General features: G+C 47.7%; 1 protein-coding gene across 1 annotated transcript in view; it reads left to right on the forward strand.

The window, feature by feature from the left end:
• The first annotated feature begins 470 nt into the window (after nucleotides 1–470).
• The window catches only part of CLMP (CXADR like membrane protein), a 39,782-nt gene continuing 20,188 nt past the window's right edge, over nucleotides 471–20,064 (forward strand). Inside the window, exon 1 of the mRNA XM_008636904.2 lies at nucleotides 471–605. Within this exon, the coding sequence (XP_008635126.2) occupies nucleotides 578–605 (28 nt within the window). The 5' untranslated portion in view covers nucleotides 471–577. The remainder of the gene's footprint in view (nucleotides 606–20,064) is intronic.

Below are 20,064 nucleotides of genomic sequence, written 5' to 3' on the forward strand. Positions count from 1 at the left end.
CTTGTGTGGTTTTTTTTTTTTTTTTTTTTTTTTGCTGCCTCCAAACTTAACTGTTTTGCCACTGGAAAAATCCTCTTGTTTCTCTTTTAAATATCTATATATGCTTGCTAGAAATCAGCTCTACCTCACCCACATGACTGGTCTTCACTATTAATCCCAGCTGATGGCAGGGAGGGGCTCTGGTGGGAGGCAGCCATGTGGTGAACATTGAGCTCAGTGTTTTCCCCCTGCTTCTCTCCTCTCCAGACAGGCAAAATTGTTCTGTGCTGCCGTGGATGTGAAGTCCTCGCTGTGCTGCCTCTGCCTCTTCTCCCCCAGAAACTCCCAGGGCCCTGAATTCGCAGCCCCGGAGATCCCAAAGAAAAAAAAAGCTCTGGCTGGATCTGGATGGAAGATGGACCGGGAGATGAATAGCAGGAGGGAAGAAAGAGTGAAGTTGGTTATTTTTCTGGCACATGGATGCAATTACACTCAGTGCATTCCAGAGGCGTTCCTTTGAATCCTGTGCAGGTCTGCCTGCCGTTCTTGGGAGAAAGGAAGAGAAAGGGAGGAAAAGTCCCTCTTGCTGGGAGACGGAATGTCTGCATTTTCAATCCTCTTTTTAGGTAGGTTGGCTTTTTGGTGTTGCTCGCTTTTTATTTAATCAAACTTCCACGAGCCTGCTCCGTGTGCCTGAAATTCATTTCTGGTGAGTTGGAGAAAAGGGGTTTGTAAGGAGAAAACTTTTATGGAAAACTGTAATTTCAGTGGTGTTTGAGTTCTGACCCTTTTCTGGTCGCTTTCTGAGCAGGTTGACAGCCAGAGACCTCTGAATATCTGGGTTAATTTTAAAAAGTGGTGGTTAAACAGACTCGTTTGGGAACGTGTGTTTTTTGTTTAAAGAGGGCAGCGCTTTTCAGGGATAAAGGAGAGAAGGGCTTGGACCTCTCCGGCGAAACAAGGTGAATAAAATGTCTTTGTTTCAGGCAGAGTGTCAAATTTGTGTAACTGTGTTGATTCGCTTGGGCACTCAGCGTTCAGATCTTGAAAATAAAAAGGGGTTATTGTTTCCAATGGATGGCTAAGATTAGAAACAGATGTGTTGGAGTGCAGGCGGGAGGAGTTGGGGGAGAAAGGGATGCGAGGAAGGGCTGCTGGAAGGAGGGAAAGAAAAGAGAGAGGGGCTGATTTGTTGAGAGGAGCAGAGAATGGAAAAAGAGAAGGAAAAGGAGAGTGAAGGAAAGCTGGAGAGCTGTTTGTTAAAGCCACGGGCTGTGGAGAAAAGAGTTGGCAGCCCTAAGGTGTCTCAAGGGGCTCCTCGCCCACCCTGGCTCAGGAGCAGCCGGGCTCCTGCTCCTCCAGGGGCACTGCCAGGTGAGGAGGGAGCTCCTGCCTCCCTCCTGCTCACCACGTCCTGCTGACAGGCACCAGCCCAGCCCCCTGCCCTGGCTGGGCAAAGACGGGGAGTTCCAGGGCTTCCTGTGTGCTGGGAACCTGGGTACAGGTGTGAGGAAGTGGGCTGGTCTCTGCTTCCCGGGGAGGAGCTGAGCACCAGCGCATGGGGGACAGGCAGAACAGGATTTTTAAACAGCTTTAAAGAACTGTCGCAGGGACAGCCCAGTTTAAGCCTCCCGGGTGTGGAGCGTGGACTAGAGAGGGATGTTTGGTGATCTGAAACCCAGCATTGCTACAGCTGCTGGTAAACACAGAAGTGGCTTTTGCTGTTAGCAAAGGTTGGAGCTGCAGGGATGTAATGGGGTTTGGATGGGCTGGAGGGTCTGGGGAGGGCAGGCAGCACTTTGTGCCCCTGCACATCTGCTCTGGCCACTTGTGCCTCTCTGTGGTGGGGAGTGCTTGAAGGGGACTCCAGGGGATGAGGCAGCAGGGTTGGGAGCAGCTCAGCTCCTGCCAGGGGCTGCTCAGCCCTTCAGGAAGCGGCTCTGTGGGAATTTGGGAGACAGAAGGGTTGGTTGCTCACCTTGCTGATGGAGACAATGGGAATTGAAGTCTTTGATCCTATTCAGCTGCTGATTATCCCAACATGTTGAAGGTTTGGAGCCAAAGGAACAAACTGTTGCCACAGGAAAGATGGTTGTGGCTGTAATATAATGATAACTTAGCTTTGCTGCTCTTATCTGTAAAACACAATTGGCTTTATCAATATATCTTGTGCATCTCCACTGTGGCAGGGGCACAGGAAAGCCCAGCAAAAGACACTTTGCCCCTCACCTGGAGTCAGGTTCCTCAGCCTGTCTTGTCCAAGCACTGGTGAGGGGAGAATCGGCTTCAAAACTCAGAGCAAAGCCTGGAATGTTTTGTTTCCTGGTCCTACAGTGGTCACTGAAAGCCCCCCGAGCTTCACCTGCCTTGACAGTAGAGGACTTGGTCTTTCTGCTCCTTGTCCAGCTTCATTCACCAATACTAGAAGCAAGTCCAGGGAAAAGTAAGGAAGTGTTTTGGTTCCCCGTTCCTCAATCCTCCTGAACACAAGGAGGCTGGGGAGTCTGATTTGCTGGCTAAAGCCTGGATTTTCTGCTGTAAAAAAGTACAGAACTGCCAATGATGTCTTGCTGGTTTGGTTTTTTTTTTGTTTTTTTTTTTTTTTGCTGATAAAGTGAAGACTAAGGTGGAAAGAAAAGGGTTTAGAGAAGCCCTGAAAGGAAGGTTTGGGTTTTCATCATTAAACATCCCAATAACGTGGCTAATATGCACAATTCTTGTCTTTTCCACTGTTTACCTCTCTGGGGCACACGAGCAGCTGTGTGAGAAGACAGGAAACAGGAGCCAGTCTGTTTGAAGGAAGCTTTATTAAAACAACGCAAGATGAAAGACTTTGCTGAGTGTGGACAAGAGCATGGCCAGGCTCACTTTGCCAGCAGAGGGTGGGGAAAGGAGGCAGGGAAGTGAGGACGGGAAGGTGTGGAATGCTCATGTGGGTCTACCTGTAAATGTGACACGATTGTGACCGGCTGAGGACTGAGAATCAGGTGTCACAAACTCCCTTTGTAGCACACTGCACCCTTGAAAAGCAGAATTTTGAAGCGTTTCTTCATTTCTGAGTAGAAAAAGTTCATAATAGAACGTTGCATTTTTCACCCAGTAAAGAAGTAGCCAGTGCTTTCATTTAAATGTGCTCCTGAATTCGGTTTAAATTTTATGGGGTGGGAATTCTCTTCTGCCTTTGCCCCACTCCAAGTCAGTCATGAATCTTTTAATGGCCCTTCCATTCAAAGAAAAAGCTGATTTTTTTCGTCATCAGAACTGTGATTATTTGTATGCCTGGCTTTGTCACTGGTTTCGTGTGCTTTTTTCTTTAGTTTTAGGCTGGTGTGAGTGCTCTGCCCTGCAGGAACTGCTGAGTTCAGGGATCAAAGCAGGAGATGTGCCAGCCCAAATCACTCAGCCACCTTCCTGACGTCCTGCTGTGGGCAGTGACCCTTTCCAGCAGTGTTAGGGGTCATCCCCCACAATGCCCGTGAAATAATCACCTCAGTAGAGACTGTCTGACAGAGATGTGCTCAGTGGGAGCTGGGGTGTCATTCTGGGGTGGTGTTGAGAGCAAAAAGTGCCTCCTGTGTGGCTCAGCTCTGCCCTCCACGCTCCGAGGTCGAGGAGTCTCTTTCAGCGCTGTCCCAGGGGGCTGCAGCTGCTGCACTGAGCACCCAGACTCCTCCTGTCTCACTGCACCGGGAAAAAGGTTATGGAGCAGCTCCTTGCAGGGCCTGCTGGCATGAGGAATCGGCTCTGACAGCCGGCATTTGCCCAGGTATCCACGGGCTGGTAGCTGGGAAATCCGAGATGATGCGGGAGCAGCTGCGCTGAGCAGTGCTGGGGCTGCCTGGGGCTGTGCTCTGGTGTAAAACCCTGTCCACTGCTGCTCTGGGAGCTCAGCAAACCTGCAGGGTGCCCTGTCCTCGGGATCCTGTTCCCTAAACCCTTCTATCCTACGCCGCAGCAAAGCAAAACCCACTGCGGTGTTTGTTTTTTAAAGGCGCTCCCGGTGAGCTCGCTGGGAATTGTGGATTTAATGGGCTGCTGCTGCCTGGGAGTAGTGGAAACCAAAGGAGACACATTTCAGGTTGCTTCAAACAAAGCTTGTGGACCTTTGTTTGCTGCTGATCTTCCAGGAGTAAAAACTAAAGGAGACAGATTTCAGGTTGCTTAAGACAAACTTTGTGGACCTTTATTCCTACTGATTTTCCGAAGGAGACAGTTTTCACATTGCTTAAAACGAAGCTTGTGGATCTCTGTTTCTGCTGATTTTCCAGATATTTCCAAAATTCCTCAGTCATAACTAGAATATATAAAATATTTGCTATTTTCTAGTTTTCTCCGGCTCCTTCTCTTGCCTTTGGCCATTTCATGATGTTGAAGGTTGGTGTTACAAGGGCTTTGCCCCCACGTTCTTACAACATTCAGCAAAATCCTTGGCTCAGGAGTGGTGTGAAAAACCAACCTGCAGCTGTGAAAAGGGGTTTTGTGTGTGACTTTCGTGTCTTGATTTCACTTCCTCTTTGTCCCTGGCATCTGAAGGAACGCAGGGAACCTGGTTGTGTATTTAGCTTAAAAAAAGGACTGTTCTCCATAGGACAGCTTCATGGGATTGATAGTAATTCCTCTCAAATTCCAAGGGCAGGCAACAAAACATCAACGGTGTGAGATGTTCAGCCTGGTAGAGGAGTGTGGATTTAATTCTAGGCCAGGGCAAAGAGCTCTTTATTAGAACACTGCTCTGGGAATACCTGAGGAAAGGGAAGCAGAGGATCTATTTGGCACTCCAGGGGGAATTCAAAGGAGCCAGACACAGCAGAGTTGCTCTCTGGCAGAATATCAGGGTTAACACTTCCTGTGAGACACTCCAATTCTTCCAAAGCCAGGGATGGTTTGCATCAAATATTTGCTGTCAGGACACTTGATGATAAATTGCTTGTTTTTCTCTAGTGGTGCTTTGTTTTATATGAAATAGTTGGGATTTTTAACATCTAAAAACCAACAGTTTATTTTGGAGGGGGTTTTTTTATCCTTTCTTCTTTTTCCATTTTACCACGAGGAAGACAAGGGAGAAAAGAGTAACCTGCCAGAGAGAGGAAAAGCAGCGTGCCAAAACTGTGGAGATGAATTCATTTTTATGGGAAATAGAGCCTGAGGGAAGGCAACTTTTCTGAATTTCCCATGGAAAACAAGTGGTGTTTTGCCTTTGTACCCACCCTGGCCTTGTCTCCTCCACATAGAATTAGTGGTTGGATTTTGGGGGGGCCCTGACCCACTTCAGAGGGACATTTTGTGTAAGAGCAGCAAAAGCTCCTTCCCAGAAATGCCATTGCACAACTGGCTCGGAGATATCCTGGTGTTTATCCTCAGGATCACAACAAACGCCCCTGTTCTCCTCCAGGCAAACACAGGGTTTTGTAGGGGATTCAGCAGGTTTGCAATCTGGGATTTGTCCATTTTCAGAACTGGAAAGAGATGCAAACAGTCACTCTGCCAGCCTTAAATGTATTTGGAAAATCTTTTGTGTTTGATCCTTTGTTACACTGGACTAAAAACTGTGTGGAGTAACAATAAAACAGGGTGCTGCAAGCTGCTTCCTATGCCTTTCCCCCACAGAGTTAGTAAAAATGCACCTCGTATTTCCAATTTAACAATGCCCTGTGTTAGCCCAGGCTGCAGGCAGTGTTTGTGCCTCTGAAATGGGTTTTACTGTGCACATCCTGTGTGCTACAGAAGAGGCTGCTCTGGGTGCAGAGGGAACTTGGTGGTGCCTTGTTGAAAAGATGAATGGGTCTGTTTTGGTTGGGCTTTGTTGCCTTTTTTTTTTCCCCCCCAAAGCTGTGTCTTCATCTGTTTTTAGAAATGGTTGGTTTACAGAAGCAGCCCGGCAAAAAGTCAAGGGTGAAGTCAGGTCAGGGAGGTCTGTGAATAGAGACTCGAATGACAGGACAGTGCAGGATGCAGGAACGGCGGGGCAGGAAGCACCACGATGGAAAATGTGTGAAAAGTCAACAGGCACGAGGCTGAATTCCAACTTGTTCCTCTCCTGCACTCTCTCCTCCCTTCAGCATTGCTCAGGGAGTGACAGCCACCTCTGCCAGCCAAGGCTAAAATGTGTTTCCTTGGGCAAAGTACAGGGAAGGTGAATGTAACATGCACCTGGAGCTCCACACCGGGCTATCAACCCAGGATAAAGCTGCTCCTTCTTCCCAGAAATATCCCAGTCCTAGGGAAGGAGGGTGGGCACCAGGCCAGGCTCTCCTCAGCCACACCTTGGTACCTTGGTTTATTTATCTGACTCCTTAATGAGCTCTGTCTCTTCTCTGCAACAAGTTATAAAGAGGACTGAGCAGCTCTGAGGCGGTGAGTGTGATTAGAAGGCCACAAAACCCATCCTGTCCTCATCTGCTCCTTCCCTTTCTCCAGGAAATCATCTGGCAGCTGAAAAAGGCAAATGTTTAATTCAGCGTTTCCCTTAATGGGCCAGCCCCAGATCCAGGGTGTCAGATTTGCTGTCCCACAAGGATCAATACACATCACAGCACGCTCCGAGCCTCTCTCTCCTCCTGGGGAGCTGCCACGAATTTTTCTGTGGCAGGAAAACGAGGCTGAACCCTCGGTGGATGCGACTGACTGGGTGGAAAGGTTGGAGTTCAGCTTAGTGCCTGCAGTTTAATTGCCTTTGGAAGGAAAAGGTCAGTGAGAATTCTGGTGTGTTTGTGACATTGCCTGGCAGGAGGGAGGCTGCTCTCCTGGAAACTGCTCTGAAATGGAGCGTGCACAGTTAGAGGCAAGGGATGACCACGGCCGGGCTGGGTTTGGGCTGCCCCAGCCCTGCTGCTGCTTTTGCAGTGGGGAGGGTCACGGTGAGATAAAGCTTTCCTTCCCTCCAGCAGGGCCATACTGCCCAGAGAACATTCAAAGCCCATCTGAGAGAGGAGGGAGCTCAGACTCACATGGGTGCACACTGCTGACGGTGATGGAGCACTTGGAACTTGTCTAAAACCTCTGCAGCTCTGACTTAAAGTCATTTTCCTTGTGATGTGACCCCAAACTCGGGTACAAGCAGTGATGTGCAGATCACTAACGAACAGCCAAATCCACCAAGCTGAAATCCTTCACCTGCCACCTGGAGGGAGTTATCCTCACGTTCTAGTAAGATATTTATCACAAATTAATGGCTTTTTGGTAACAATGTGCTGAGAAACTCCACTCACACTCACAGTGGAAACCTCATAGAAAGGAAATCCTGGGCTCTGTGTGCTGGGTCTCTGAATTACTTTGTGCTGCATATGAAAAAAGAAAAATGAGTTTTTCTATCTAGCAAATACCTGGAGTGTGTTGTGGCTGTGAGTTCCTCTGAGCTGATTTTTTCCCTAAGTTCCTGGATGGGCTGTGAGGAGGCCTTTTCAGAACTGGAGTTAAAAAAAAAATAATTACTCCATCCCATTCCCTTTGTGCTTCAGCAAAATATTGGAATTAGGTGGTTTTCCAGTGCTTGGAATATTTGAGATGTGTGCTGGATGAGTCTCACAGCTCACATTACCCAGGCTGTGTTTTTCCTTAAAGACTTGATGGAATTTTAAAGGTCACAGGAATATTCAATAGAGATATGGACCTTTATTGGCCAGGTAGGGCCAGAATCACGGGGTGTCTTTGTGTGTGCTGTGCTGTCATATAACACAGCAAGCCTGGAATATTGAACTGAACCAGAGTCAGGCACTTCTCTTTTTTTATTTAAAAAAAAAAAAAATATTGCAGGGTTTTCAACCTTGAAGGCAAATCACTTTATGACTTCATTGTTTAAATTTAGGTTTTGTTTTGCGGGGGGGATCGTTAGACTTGAAGCAAAAGCCTTGTAGCCCAGGGACTGTCACTTCTGATTACTTCCAGTGACACTTCCAATTATTTCCAATCACAATTCCAGGGACAAGAGGAAAAAAAGGAGCCACGTTCTCCAGCATCAGGGCTTTTTTTTTTGTTTGTTTTCCTTTCCCCTTTTCCTGAACAAAGCACCATTTCTCAAACCTCTGCAGGGAGAGGTGCAGAGCCAGATTTGGAGCTGTGCTGCGGCGGGGTAATTCCGGAGTGAATCTGCTGGAGTGAGACTCCAGGCCGGCGTCTGGCGGGGTGCTGGGAATGCTGCTGTGGATCCTGCCTTGTTGAGCAATCCTAGGGAAATTGCTTCATTCTCCCCAGGCACTGGCTGGCACTAGCACTGCTTCAGAGCAGCAGCATCAGGCTCCTGCGAGCGGCTGCTGGAGCCTCCCTGCCCCTCCTGAGACGTGAACGGGCACAGGAGCTGCTCAGGGAGAGCCAGCAGCTCAAAATGGGACACAGGAATCTGCTGGGGGAGCTTGAGTGACTTCCAGGGACACCAAACACAGGATTTGGTGCTGGTTTGTTTTGCCCAGGGACACAGGAATCTGCTGGGGGAGCTTGAGTGACTTCCAGGGACACCAAACACAGGATTTGGTGCAGTGTGTTTGGTCCAGATGAGCCCAGGCCGCTGTGCCCTTCAAAAAATGAAGCAGGAGCACTGCCTGATTTCCAGAAGTCTCTGGTAGCATCACTTGGAACTCCTCGAGCATAAAAACAGTCTTAAAATGGTGTCAGAGCTTTCAATCACACGTAGTGAAGCCTCTCACTCCCACAGTGATGCTGCACTGGGCCGTGAGGCTCTGCTGAGTGCGGGGGTTGTTGGCAGCTCTTTGCTTCATTTGCTTCACAGTGGTGCAAGGCCCCAGCAAGAGCTGGGCTCTGCAAAAAGGGGATTTTTATATTGTATTCACGATTATTTACTATTTGCACGTTGTGCAAATGGATGAGCAGCAGGCCTGGTGTGGTGTTTAGAGCCGGCCGTTGAAGAACCCGAGTTAATTTGGGATGCTGAGCCTGAACATTTCCAAAGCAGCAGCAAATGAAATTCAGCTTCATGTGGTGACTGAGAACCCTTTACTTTCAAAGTAGGAATTCTGTTTATCAGTGATCTGGCTGAGTGGTGTTCTGGTGATTGCTTCTCTCTGCCTTCACCCCCTGTTGCTGTTTGAGTGCTGGGAGTGTTCCCTTTCTTGTGTTTATTCAGGTCTGCAGGTGCTGGATGTCTCTGGGAGCCACCTGTGCCAGCTCCATCCCTTCCTGCAAGGCAAAACCAGCATGTCTTTGTAGAATTGCTGCTTCTGTGACATTCAAACACGGGGTATATTTGTCACTTGAGCACGGAGCAGACCACAAATCTTTTGTCAGTGAAGTTCAGCAGCTCAGTTCCACCTGAGCAATTTGACATTACGCTTGTGTGGAGACCTTCAAAGGATTCCTGGTCATCAGCTCTGATGCTTTTGTGGCATTTTCTGTTTGGATGCCTGGATGAGGTCGGTTCATTGCAGACATCCAGTGCTGAGTGTCACTGAGGTGGCACTTTGGGATGGCTTGGTGCTGCTCCCCCAGGAGCCTCAGCATCTCACAGAAGGAACTGTTTGAATCCATCCAACGTGATGGAGATGTTCCCTCAGTGCAGCTTTGTCTGTGGTCTGTGCTCTGGGCAAAACCTCTCCTCGTTTCCATTGTTCCAAGCTCTTGCTTGGAGACAAAGGGAATTTTAGCCAGACAAAGCAGAGCTTTTGTGTTGGCAAATGCTATGATTTTTTTTTTCTTCTATTCAAAGGGGAATTTGAAGCAATGGTGAGTGTCTTCTGGTCAAAGAAACATTCAGGATGTCGAGGTTCCAGCCTGGATTTTGCCAGTGATTCATGATTTAGTGATTCAGGCTTCATTTTTAAGTGCCTGCTAGTTTTGAGTGTCTCCGTTTTGAGCGTTATAAAGGATTAGTACTCTGGAATTTGTGAGTGTGGGGACGCCCGAGCTGGGTCACACCGAATGAGGTGTCCTTCAATCATCCCAAGCTTTGGGGATGCACTGGAAATCTGCTTTGTGCTTGTTCTGCAGACTAAGAGCACTCAGAACGAGCCAGCCTTTCCCTCCTGAGCTGCAAAGTGCCCTGAAATCGCTGCAGAATGGAGCTGGGGAGTCCAGCCAGCCACTGGTTTAATGGGGGAAGAGGCTTCCCATAGGCGCCACTCGCTGTGCCAAATGCATCCCGGCTTTTCTGGCTTTGTCAGCTCCTTCCACTTTAGCCCGAGGCTACCCCTGGAGTCAACAAAAACCACAATTCTGCAGCTGTCAGTTAATTCAGGCCCGGTGTGACCTGGTACGAGGGAGGCTCGAAACTCGTGGGCTCCTCTGCTCTGCAGATAACCATCCTGAATGACACAAGGCTCCTTCCTCTAATGACTCGCGCTCGCATCTTTCCCCTATTGAGCAGTGCCCTGGGCGTGCTGCTTCCATTGTGGGGCAGCAAGGAATGCGTTCCCATTAGGAAAAGGCTCTGAATGCAGTGGAGGCTGCGGGGTTGTCAGCAGGCATCCTCCCCTCTCCACATCATCCACGAGAGAAGGCGAAAGCAGGGCGTGAATGGAGGAGATTTGGCCTTGTTGCACCAGCCAGAAGTATTTAGGGTGGTATTTTACTGTGTTTTAAGTGCTCTGAGGCAGGAATTGTTTCTTCGCCTGTTTGCACTGTTCCTTCCAGCACTGCAGCCTCGAAGGTTTGCATGGAAATCCTAAGTTTTAAGCGGTCTTAAACCTGGTTTTGTCCCTGCTTGCTGCCCAAACAAGCCAGGCACCTGGTCAGCATCTCTCTGTGTCATTCCAGGGCACGAATTCCTGCAGAAAAGCTGGGAACTGAAGGTATCCAGCTTAAATGAGTTCTTTACTTGCTTCCCTTCCTCCTGACAGCCACCTTTAAGCAAAGAACATGCAGGGGGATAAAACAAAGCTGATAACAAAAGCTGATTATTCATGCATGTAGAATGATTTTAACTAGCCAGTTAGGCAATATTGACATTTTCCTGCCCTGTTAGTGGTTTTCTGAGCGCTGCTGGGGAATGTTCTTTGTTCACAGGCACCAATGCTCTGATAAAGCACAACCTGCTCGGTTTTAAGGGTGGTGTAGGGCACGTTCTACCCCCTCTGAGTGAATGTTAAGTGAATTAAAAACTTAATTATTTGCTGTGAGTGATTTGCTACTTTGCTTTCACACCCTTTTTTAGCATCCCTTAATGGAGGCTGTGCTGCCCTTTATTTTGACCAACAAAATTCGCCTTCCCCGAGGAGAAGGCTCTGAATGCAAATCCTTTTTATCACTTTGCAATGGCACATGGCATATGCAAGAACCTCTCCCCTTCCAGTGCCACTCCTGCCCGCCTTCCCTCCTCCCAGAGCAGGCTCGGAGCCTCTCCCCACGCTGTGATGCAAACCCATGTGTGCAGCATCCCTCGCTGCTGGCTGGAGCTTTTCCTTCGAGTTCCTGGCCTCGGGGTTGTCCTCTCAATATTTCCTTTTCTGCAGCGTGGAAAACCCAGCCTGCCCAGAAAAAACAGCAGCTCCAATAGCTCCTGGCTGCCTTGGTGCTGATGAGACAGGCTTGGAGTGCGCTGGAGCTCTTTTAACTCCATGTGCGCGTCTTCTCTTGGGGGTTTTGGGGCTTTTTAAGCCTTTGGTGGGGTCTGGGATTCTCTGATTCTCGCAGTGTCCCTGGCATTTCTCTACACTGAAAGCACCTGGTTTAGCAAGTCGAGCTCAGGAACAGCTTCAGCAAAGGCAGATGGCAAATTAATTTCCAGTTCCTGCAAGGAGGGAGCTGATTCAGGCAGGAATTAGCACTACTCTTCCCCCCTCGCTGCTGATCTAAATGCTGCTTCATTTTTTATGATCATCTTGTAAAAGCAGAATGGAGGAAAAAAAAAAAAAACCCAAGACTAAAAAGCAAATAAATCCTGTTTTCTTAAAATATCTGTGTGGAGACTGGAACTGAGCTCACCCAGTGCTCTCTCCTAGAAAAGATGTCTTCTACCTGGAAGTAGGGTCTGCCTGGCAGTGAGGGTTAATTGCCCTGGATTTAGGAGGTTTGTGATGTTCTTGCCTTTGAGTATATCCAGTTCTCTTCTTCCCTTGATGATTTAATGTCCCAGCTTTGTTATAACTTCTGCTGTGACACCGAAAGCTTTAGTTCATGCTGGGGACACAGTGTGTGGTCTCCTTGTTACTAAAACTCGCTAATCTTATCAGCAAGCGAGGAGTGGAGGATGGGAGGAGGCTGTCAGAGGGTCTGGGATTGCTCTGGGTGAGGAGCAGGAGCTGGGTTTAGGCTGGGTCTGGGTTCTGGGAGGAAAGGGCAGTAGTAGCTCCGTGTTCCTGATCTGGAGGAAACAGCCCTGCTCGTGGTTTTAAATCATTCTGGGGCTTTATTTTTCTGTGTCAGCACTGTCAGAGCCTATAATCCTCAAGCAGAAGAGGCCGTGCTACCCTACCAAGAGAAGGACTTCAAGTGAGGAATCCCCTTCAGCAAGGATGTGACAAGCAGACTGACAATGTAGAAGAAAGGGGAAAATATCCTGAGCCAATATGCATAAAATTAGGGCCTGATTATGAGGCAGAATTAAAAATAAACCAGGAAGAATTCCCCTGGTGGAGGGAGCTGGTGGAGCAGCAGGAGGGGCAGCTCCTGGTGCCAGCCACGCATTCTACCAGCAGTAATTAAGCAGGTAATGCTGATGAGGGTGCCTGAACACCCTCCCTCGCTGCTGGAGCCGCACAGGCAGGGCTGGACGGAGCAGATAGGGGTTATTCCTGCAGCCACTTCAAACAGCAGTTTGAAGATGAGCGCTGCTCATCTCCTCCTGTCCCTCTCGGATCCAGGAGTTGTGCATAATAGATGAACGTTCTGGAGAGATGCCAGGGAAAATGTCCTGGGCAGCTGGGAGAGAGTAAAGATCCTGGAGCATCAGGCCTGGGCTGAGCTCTGGTGTTCAGGCAGGTTGTCCTGATGGGGCTCTGATCAGGATCCGGCGTTCAGGTGTCCTGGAAAACGGAGCAGGACACTTCCCTCGTGCTTCAGGCGGAGGTAGCCACGTCCTGCAGGAAGCACAGTGACTAAAGCATGGCAAATGGCATTTAAAACATGATGCCTTAGAGCAAAAAAGTCAAAAGTTCTTTGTAAGGAGCCGAGGTGGGAAGACAGGAATCCGTGGGTTTGCTTCCAGTTCCAGTGGTGACTCTGTTGTCTACTGGAATGAAAATTTTCACTGCTAAAATTCAATTCTGTTGTTGATTAACTCATCTCATCTCACCTCCAGTCCCAGGAGGGGCTTTTAACAAGTCCTTTTGGAGCCTTGGCTACCCCAGCTGTAAAAAAAAAAAAGAAATATCTCATTATGTAATGGAGTTTATGGTCTTCAGACAAAATGGGAAGTATCAGTAAATAATTTGATTATGGTTTTTATCAGGCTGCCCTTTCCAAAGAGCTTATAGCTGCTGTCTGCTTGTATTTGTATTCCATGTCACTGGGATGGAGCTGTGCCCTGACAGAGCCAGCTCTTTCAGCATTTAGGGAAGAAGGGTTTGAAATCTCAAGGAGCCACACAAAGCCCTTGCCTGAATTCTTTATAAATTTTGTAGGAAATACACTCAACCATACTTCCTAAAAGAGGAAATGCTTGAGTCCTGTCTCCTGTGTTTAGAATAAACAGAGTCCAGATAATTTAATCTAAAAAGAAAACGCTCTTTTGGGGATAAACAACCTGAATAAAACATTCCTGAGCCAACCCATGGCCACGACTCCCTCTTGCACCACCCCCAGAGCAGCCTGGATCCTGCAGGATGCCGGGGGCAGCTCTGAGCAGGGGAATTGGCCTCACCACTACCCAAATCCTGCTCAGGATACCCCGTCCTGCCCGCTCCAGCCATGCTGGTACCTACAACCACCCCAAAAAATCCTCCAGGATCAATCAGCACCCTGCATTGGGCACATCTTCTTCGGCTTGCTCTGTATGAATGTCGAATATTGCCTGGCAGACACTTTGGGGATGTTTCTGGATATTAATGAGGGCCAGATGGAGGCTGGGGCAGTCTGGGCTGCTCTAATCTGCAGGGTGGAACTATTTGATTATTTTTTTTTTTTATTCTTTTTTTCCCCCCTTCTCGACTAAGCAAAAATAACAAACAATTTCCAGCGTTACGAAGCTGTTGCTTCTTTCTGCTGAGCTGGCTGGGCTGGAGGAGCACAGGAGGTTTGGGAGGGTAAATGCAGGCTGGAAGCAGGGAAATGAGGGATGTGCACTCCTGTCACTCCGGATGCGGCAAGAGGAGAAAACGGGGATGTTAATTAAGAGTCACACATTAAAGCTGAGTCCTGCACTGGGTGCCAGGATGTAATGAGGATGTGTTACAGAAGAGCAGGTACAGCCAGGGCTGGGATACCTGCTGGTTTCCAGTTCTTAAAAGAATTCCTCAGCCTGTTCTCTTGTTTCCAACTATTTAAGATACTCACATAGGCTGTTAGCTTATTTCCAGTTATTAACAGGCGCTGGTTTGAGGGAGATAACGCAGCAATAGGGTAAAAAATAAAACCCCTGACTTTTCCTTAGCCAGTTTTTCCCCATCAGCAAGAGCCAATGCACTCGTTTAGCCTGAATTCCTCCTCCTGTGGCCCCTGGGTTTGTCTGAGTTATTCCTGCCCCTGATTCAGCTCTGTGAGCTCTCACAGTTGCATCAGGGAACTCTCTGCGCAGCCTGATGAGAATTTCACTTCTCTTGCCTGGATTCAGGCAGCGAGTCAGGCTCCTGCCTGAGACAAAACATGGGAATAAGGAGCCAGGAACCATAGTTGATTCAATGATTGTTTCACTCTGAAATCATCCAGGATCGGGTGGGGGTGAAAGATAACCCACAAGATGGGGAATCACATGGGTTTATAGAGAACCCATTGCTGATTATTAGGCAGTTGGGGGAAAGCATGTATTGATACTCTGGAAGAAATAAATCTAATTTCACTTGCTATTGAGCTTCCCAAATAGGCTCAACAGACAGAAATGTCTTTCTGAACAGGAGTTAAGCACTTTGAATCTGTTTTGCAGCAGTTGGATGTTCCATTTCTTGATATAATTTCCTTAATTCCTGAGGAAAATGGCTCCAGTTCTGCTTTTGCCAGTGCTTAGCATCACATCTTCTGCCCAATGCCATGAATGAGGCCAGTTTTGGGAATAACCCCTGCTCTGTAGGATTAGAAATCTCCAGAAAGGAAAGGTGGGAATCTGTTTAAAAAACTGCAAAGTCAAGTTTTGCTTCTGCTGTTCTTGGGCTGTGGGAAAGGAAAATGTGTCAGGTCTTGCCGGTACAGTTTTATTACTGTAACTCCAAGTCTGTCTTCTAAAGGATTTTAAGGACTGAGTGCTCAGAATAAAACCTGGGATGCTGTTTAGCCCCTACACAGCCTCGATGGGATGGACCCAGCTGGCCATGGGAAAAAGGGAACCAAACTAGGAAGGAAACTTGAGCTGACTGAGACTTTTCATGTTTCATGGCCAACATCTGAGTGTAAATAAAAAGTGCAGACACTGGCTGAGTTTATAGATCTGAACTGCTGAATTTGAGTGGATCTGATGAGTTGGATGTAATAGAGAAAAGAGGCTTTCTCAGAGTGATGGAGGAGTTGAACCAAAAACAGGCTGAGGAACCTGTTGAGGGGGTTGAGCCTTGGCTTTGGGAGAGTTTTGGGTAGCCTGGGGTGAAGAGCTGCCCTCCCACATCTCCCTGCAGCCTTCCAGGCTCGCTCTCTGGCTGGTTCAGGACAGAAGAAATGTGTAAATAATTGGAATGTGGGGCTTTGTTTAGGAGCTGGTGCCTGGAGAGCCTTTGCTTAGTCTGGGTCAGCGTAGAGAGCCCTGCAGCAAACCCCAGGCTGCTCGCAGCAGCTGAGCTGGGTTTAGCTCAAGGAATGTGAACTCTGGGAGGCTGGAGATGACTCCAGGCTGTGTTTGCTGTCAGACACACAGAATTCTGTCAGACTGTGCTGTCTGGCACCTCTTGCTTTACCCGCTCACCTTTAAGGGTAAATATTCCCAGATCCGTGTCCAGGTGAACACAAGTGTGCTACACTCAGCCCAGATGGAGAGGCAGAGTGCTGTGATAATCCTCCCTCTTTTCAGGGAATCTAAGCTCATTGAGTCATGGAAATTCCAGCCTCGATTCTTAATGAGCCCTGGATCTTAACAGCACCTGACAACTGAGGCTGGTTCATGCTCAACCCCCCTGGGATCAGGAGAGCCCCTGCTGCCTTTGCAGAGCCCTCTGAGAACTCTCAAAAATGGAAACATGAGGGGCTTTAAGGTCCGGTAGCTGGAAATCTGGCAAATGCAGGATAGAAACTAAATTTCAAGCGGGGCTGTTTCTCAGGAAAAGATGCTGCTGGAACTGCAGGCCCTCGAGCTGCAAACACCGTGGTGATGTTCTGTGCTCTCTGCTGCACTGAAAACGGCTGAAACTCCATCCAAACTCACCCATTCTGCTTTGGAAGATCTATTGCTAGATGGCGCATTTCATTTTTGCAGTTTGAATATTGCTTGGGACTTAAATTGGTGGGACTATTCACTTAAAGGGTCCCATTGAATTTTGATAGGCTTAAAATCTCTATTCTGAGATAAAGCTGCTTCACGAATCACCACTAGGTGCAAATATAGGTACAGGAATTTATTTCAATGACTGGACCAGTGCTTGGGCTCTAAAAAAGACCACGCAGGTGTCTGACTCGCTTTCCTGTTTGACTTCAGTTTGTCTGTTCAAGTATCTTTTGTGACCCATCTCAGTTTCATATTAGAGGCCTGACTTCTCCTCAATGTTATAATTTGTTCTAAAGATATCCACAAGGCTGCTTTTGTTCTCGTGAGAAACCCCGGGGAGTTGGAGGCTTTGTCAACCTCACCAGCTATTTAAAATAACATTTAGCAAACAGAAGTTCAGGAAAAATGTAAAGCCAGAGGAATTTGAGTGCAAGTCCAGACTGCTAAATGGGTGGCATTTAAATGGGTTTTAAATTGTGAGGAGTTGCACTGCAAAAAAAACTTCAGCTGTTTGTTTTTTCTCTCAGCCACTTGAGAACCTAAAGTTTTGAAGTCTCAAACCCTCTTTTATGAGTTTCTTCATCCGTCTCAGCTTGCCTGGTGTCTCTTTTTGCACACAAATTTTAAGATGCCCCGGATCACAGCACTGTTATTCTTTATGCAGCACCTAAATAAAACACATCCTTGGCTAATGCAAATAATATCAAGCCACATCTCCAGCTGGCATCTGGAATTTGCCAAATTGTACGGCCAGAAAAAAAGAGTAGAAGAGAATTTTTACTAAGTAGTAATTTGGCCTTAGATGTGAAAGCCTCAGATGCTCCATTTCTCAATGCCTTTGGAACAGATTCCCCACATCCTTCCAAAAGCAGGGAGGCTGCTGCTTGTTTGTAGCATTTATCCTGGATTGTTTATTTATTTGATCCTAAAAGTTCTTTGGGGGAATCTCTTTATCAGCTCAGAAATGCAGCTGTGGTAGTAAATAGGAAGCTGTGACATTAAAAGTAATTGACATTAAAATGTTGTGACATTAAAATTAATCATGTTTGATGGATGCTAGAGACTGAATCCGCAAGGCTCCCGGGTTCATGTTCCAGGGAGCTTTGACATTCATTCTCCCCCTCAGTTCCTGCAGCACTTATGTAACTGCTTTCCCCACCACTGGTCCCGAAATGGAGAGGTCCTGGAGGGAGGGGTGGCTGGGATGGGAAGGAGAAGGGGTTTCCTTGGAATTCTCCACGTGGGAGTGCGGGGTGGAAGAGCTGTTTCATTCCCCAGCCAGTAAATTGGTGTCAGATATTCAGCACTGGCACAGAAAGGGTCACACTGGGTTCTTAACCAGCACCAGGAGGTGAAGATAAACGGGATCATTTTGCTCCATCCATCACTGGAATGTTGGAGAAGAGCTGGTGTGGAGCCTTTGTTCCTGGTGCTGCGACAATTCCAGGCAGAAAAGACCTTACAAAAAACCCCAAACTCCAACAAAAACCCCTTTGGCTCTTCCAGTGTAAACCGGGCCGTTTTTTGTTGCCATTTTTAGTAATAATGGGAAAATATTTCATTCCTGTAACAACGGTGCCAGGTTCAGGAGGAAACATTCCCAGCTGCCAGCTCAGCTCCCGTGGCACCAGCACGGAGTGAAAAGGAAACTGAGAGTTTTTCTTCAGGGCCTGGGGTTCCTCAGAGCTGCAGGGGCTGTGGTAGAACCTGACACCTGGGAATATGGGGAGTGCCAGGAATGGGAATTATTTCCACACTTTGTGGGGCAAGGACAGTGTGGAAAGCTCTTCCAAAGTGGGAAGAGCTCGGCCAGAGCCCACCTAGAGCTCACCTAGAGCTGCTCCCCGCAGGCAGGCAGAGAGAGGCAGAGATGCAGCATTTCGTGCTTCCAGGACAACATTCTCCAACTGCCTTTTTTAGCCATGTGGAGCTGGAGGGGCCTCCGAAAAAGGAAGGGATATTTTGGGCAAGAAGCCAGGTACCTCCTCACAGCCTGAGCTCAGGGCTGGCTTCACTCGCTGGCCTAGCTGGAAACCAGAAGTAATGAGCTGATTTTGGGGTTATTCCCTTCCCACAGTGAGGTGTCAGTCTCTGGAAGTCAGCACAGGGGGGGTGCAGCCTCTTTTCCATGGGTACCTTGCATGACACTCCATAAAATTTACATTTTTTTAAGCAAAAAGACTGTGCCATACATTTAGCTGGAGTTAAAGCTTGGCCTCAAAAAGCTGGAGTTAAAGCTTGGTGAGAGGTTTCCTTTGCCTGGACCTCATGGATTGTAGATTTATCCCAAAATCTGATTCCTTCCAACCTTGGTCAGTCTTGTTACATCCAGAGTTATCCACTGTGCTTTCAAAATCTGATTTTTCCTTTGCAAACTGAAAACAGGGAGAGTTGGGGACTTCAGTGATGAGAACACTGAGATTTTAGCAGGGAGGTTGTCACAACAAAAGTTGTGACTTTTGTCCTTTTTCGTTGTCCAGCGTGCACAGGCAGCACTGTGGGATGTCTTTGCTCATGCAAGAAAGAAAAGTGAAAATAAGGAGGTTTAAAAAAGTAAATAACCACACTACTGAACACAGTTTTTCCTTTTCTGTGCAATTTTCTACTTCTCTTTGCTGCTACCCACATCCCTGAGAGAGGCTTAGAATCCCAAGTTGGGAGGGACCCATCAGGATCATCAAATCCAACCCCTGGCCCTGCACAGGACACCCCAACAACATCTCCCTGAGTGATTATCCCCAATTCCTGGATTTGTGAAATAAAACCAATTAGGGATGAGCTTTTCTGGGACTGTTCTGCAGAGGTGCTGGAGATTTCCAGCTGGGGCTGCCCTGGGTGAAGGGGGTGAGGACGAACAGCAGAGCCCAGAGTGCTCAGTGCTTTTATCTGGGCGTTTTTCTCCCTGAAAATGCCTTTTTAAAGTAGGGGGGAGAAGCTGTGTCAGCTCCTATTACAGAAGATGGGTTTTTCTAGAGAATTCAAGCCAGCAAAAAAAACCCCCAGCAGTGCTGCACAGAGCAGCCAAATATTTTGGTGGCTTCTCGAGGCTATTCTGGCTCCAGAACACTGGGAATTTTTGAAGCCAAAATGAACCCATTGGAACACAGAATTGCAATAGTACAAATTCCTTGCAGGAAAGCAGATTTTGTGGGGTTTGCAGATGTAAACCTGGGGTTGTTTGCATTTCCAGGAACACAACAGGGAAGGGAGCCAAAGGAAGCAAACTGGGGTGGTTGAGCTCCCCAGTTCTTGCCTCAATTCCCCAAATTAAAGCTTTGTTGAATAATATCAAATACTCTGCTAAGGTAAAACCTTAATATTTGCACGTTCCGTGCCCATTTTTGTGCTACTCTGTGGTCAGTTCGTGATTTATTAACAGTCATTTTTCTGGCACCTCGAAATTTCAGTGCTGCCCAAGTAAATATTGGGAAAACCCCAATAGTTCATGGATGTTTTTACTTGCAGACTCAGGCAATCATAAAACAATATCAGATGATGGATCTGATCACCAATATGTTTATTTTTCTCTCCACCTGATTGGAAAAAGCTGGTACTGGACTGGAAGTGGGGACAGCTGGGACCTGCTCACAGATACTGTCAGCACAAAAAAGAGGCAGAAGTCATCAAATTTCAGCTGGAAA

The sequence above is a fragment of the Corvus brachyrhynchos genome, unplaced genomic scaffold, assembly GCF_000691975.1.
Source record: "Corvus brachyrhynchos isolate BGI_N302 unplaced genomic scaffold, ASM69197v1 scaffold46, whole genome shotgun sequence".
Classification (NCBI taxonomy): Eukaryota; Metazoa; Chordata; class Aves; order Passeriformes; family Corvidae; genus Corvus; species Corvus brachyrhynchos.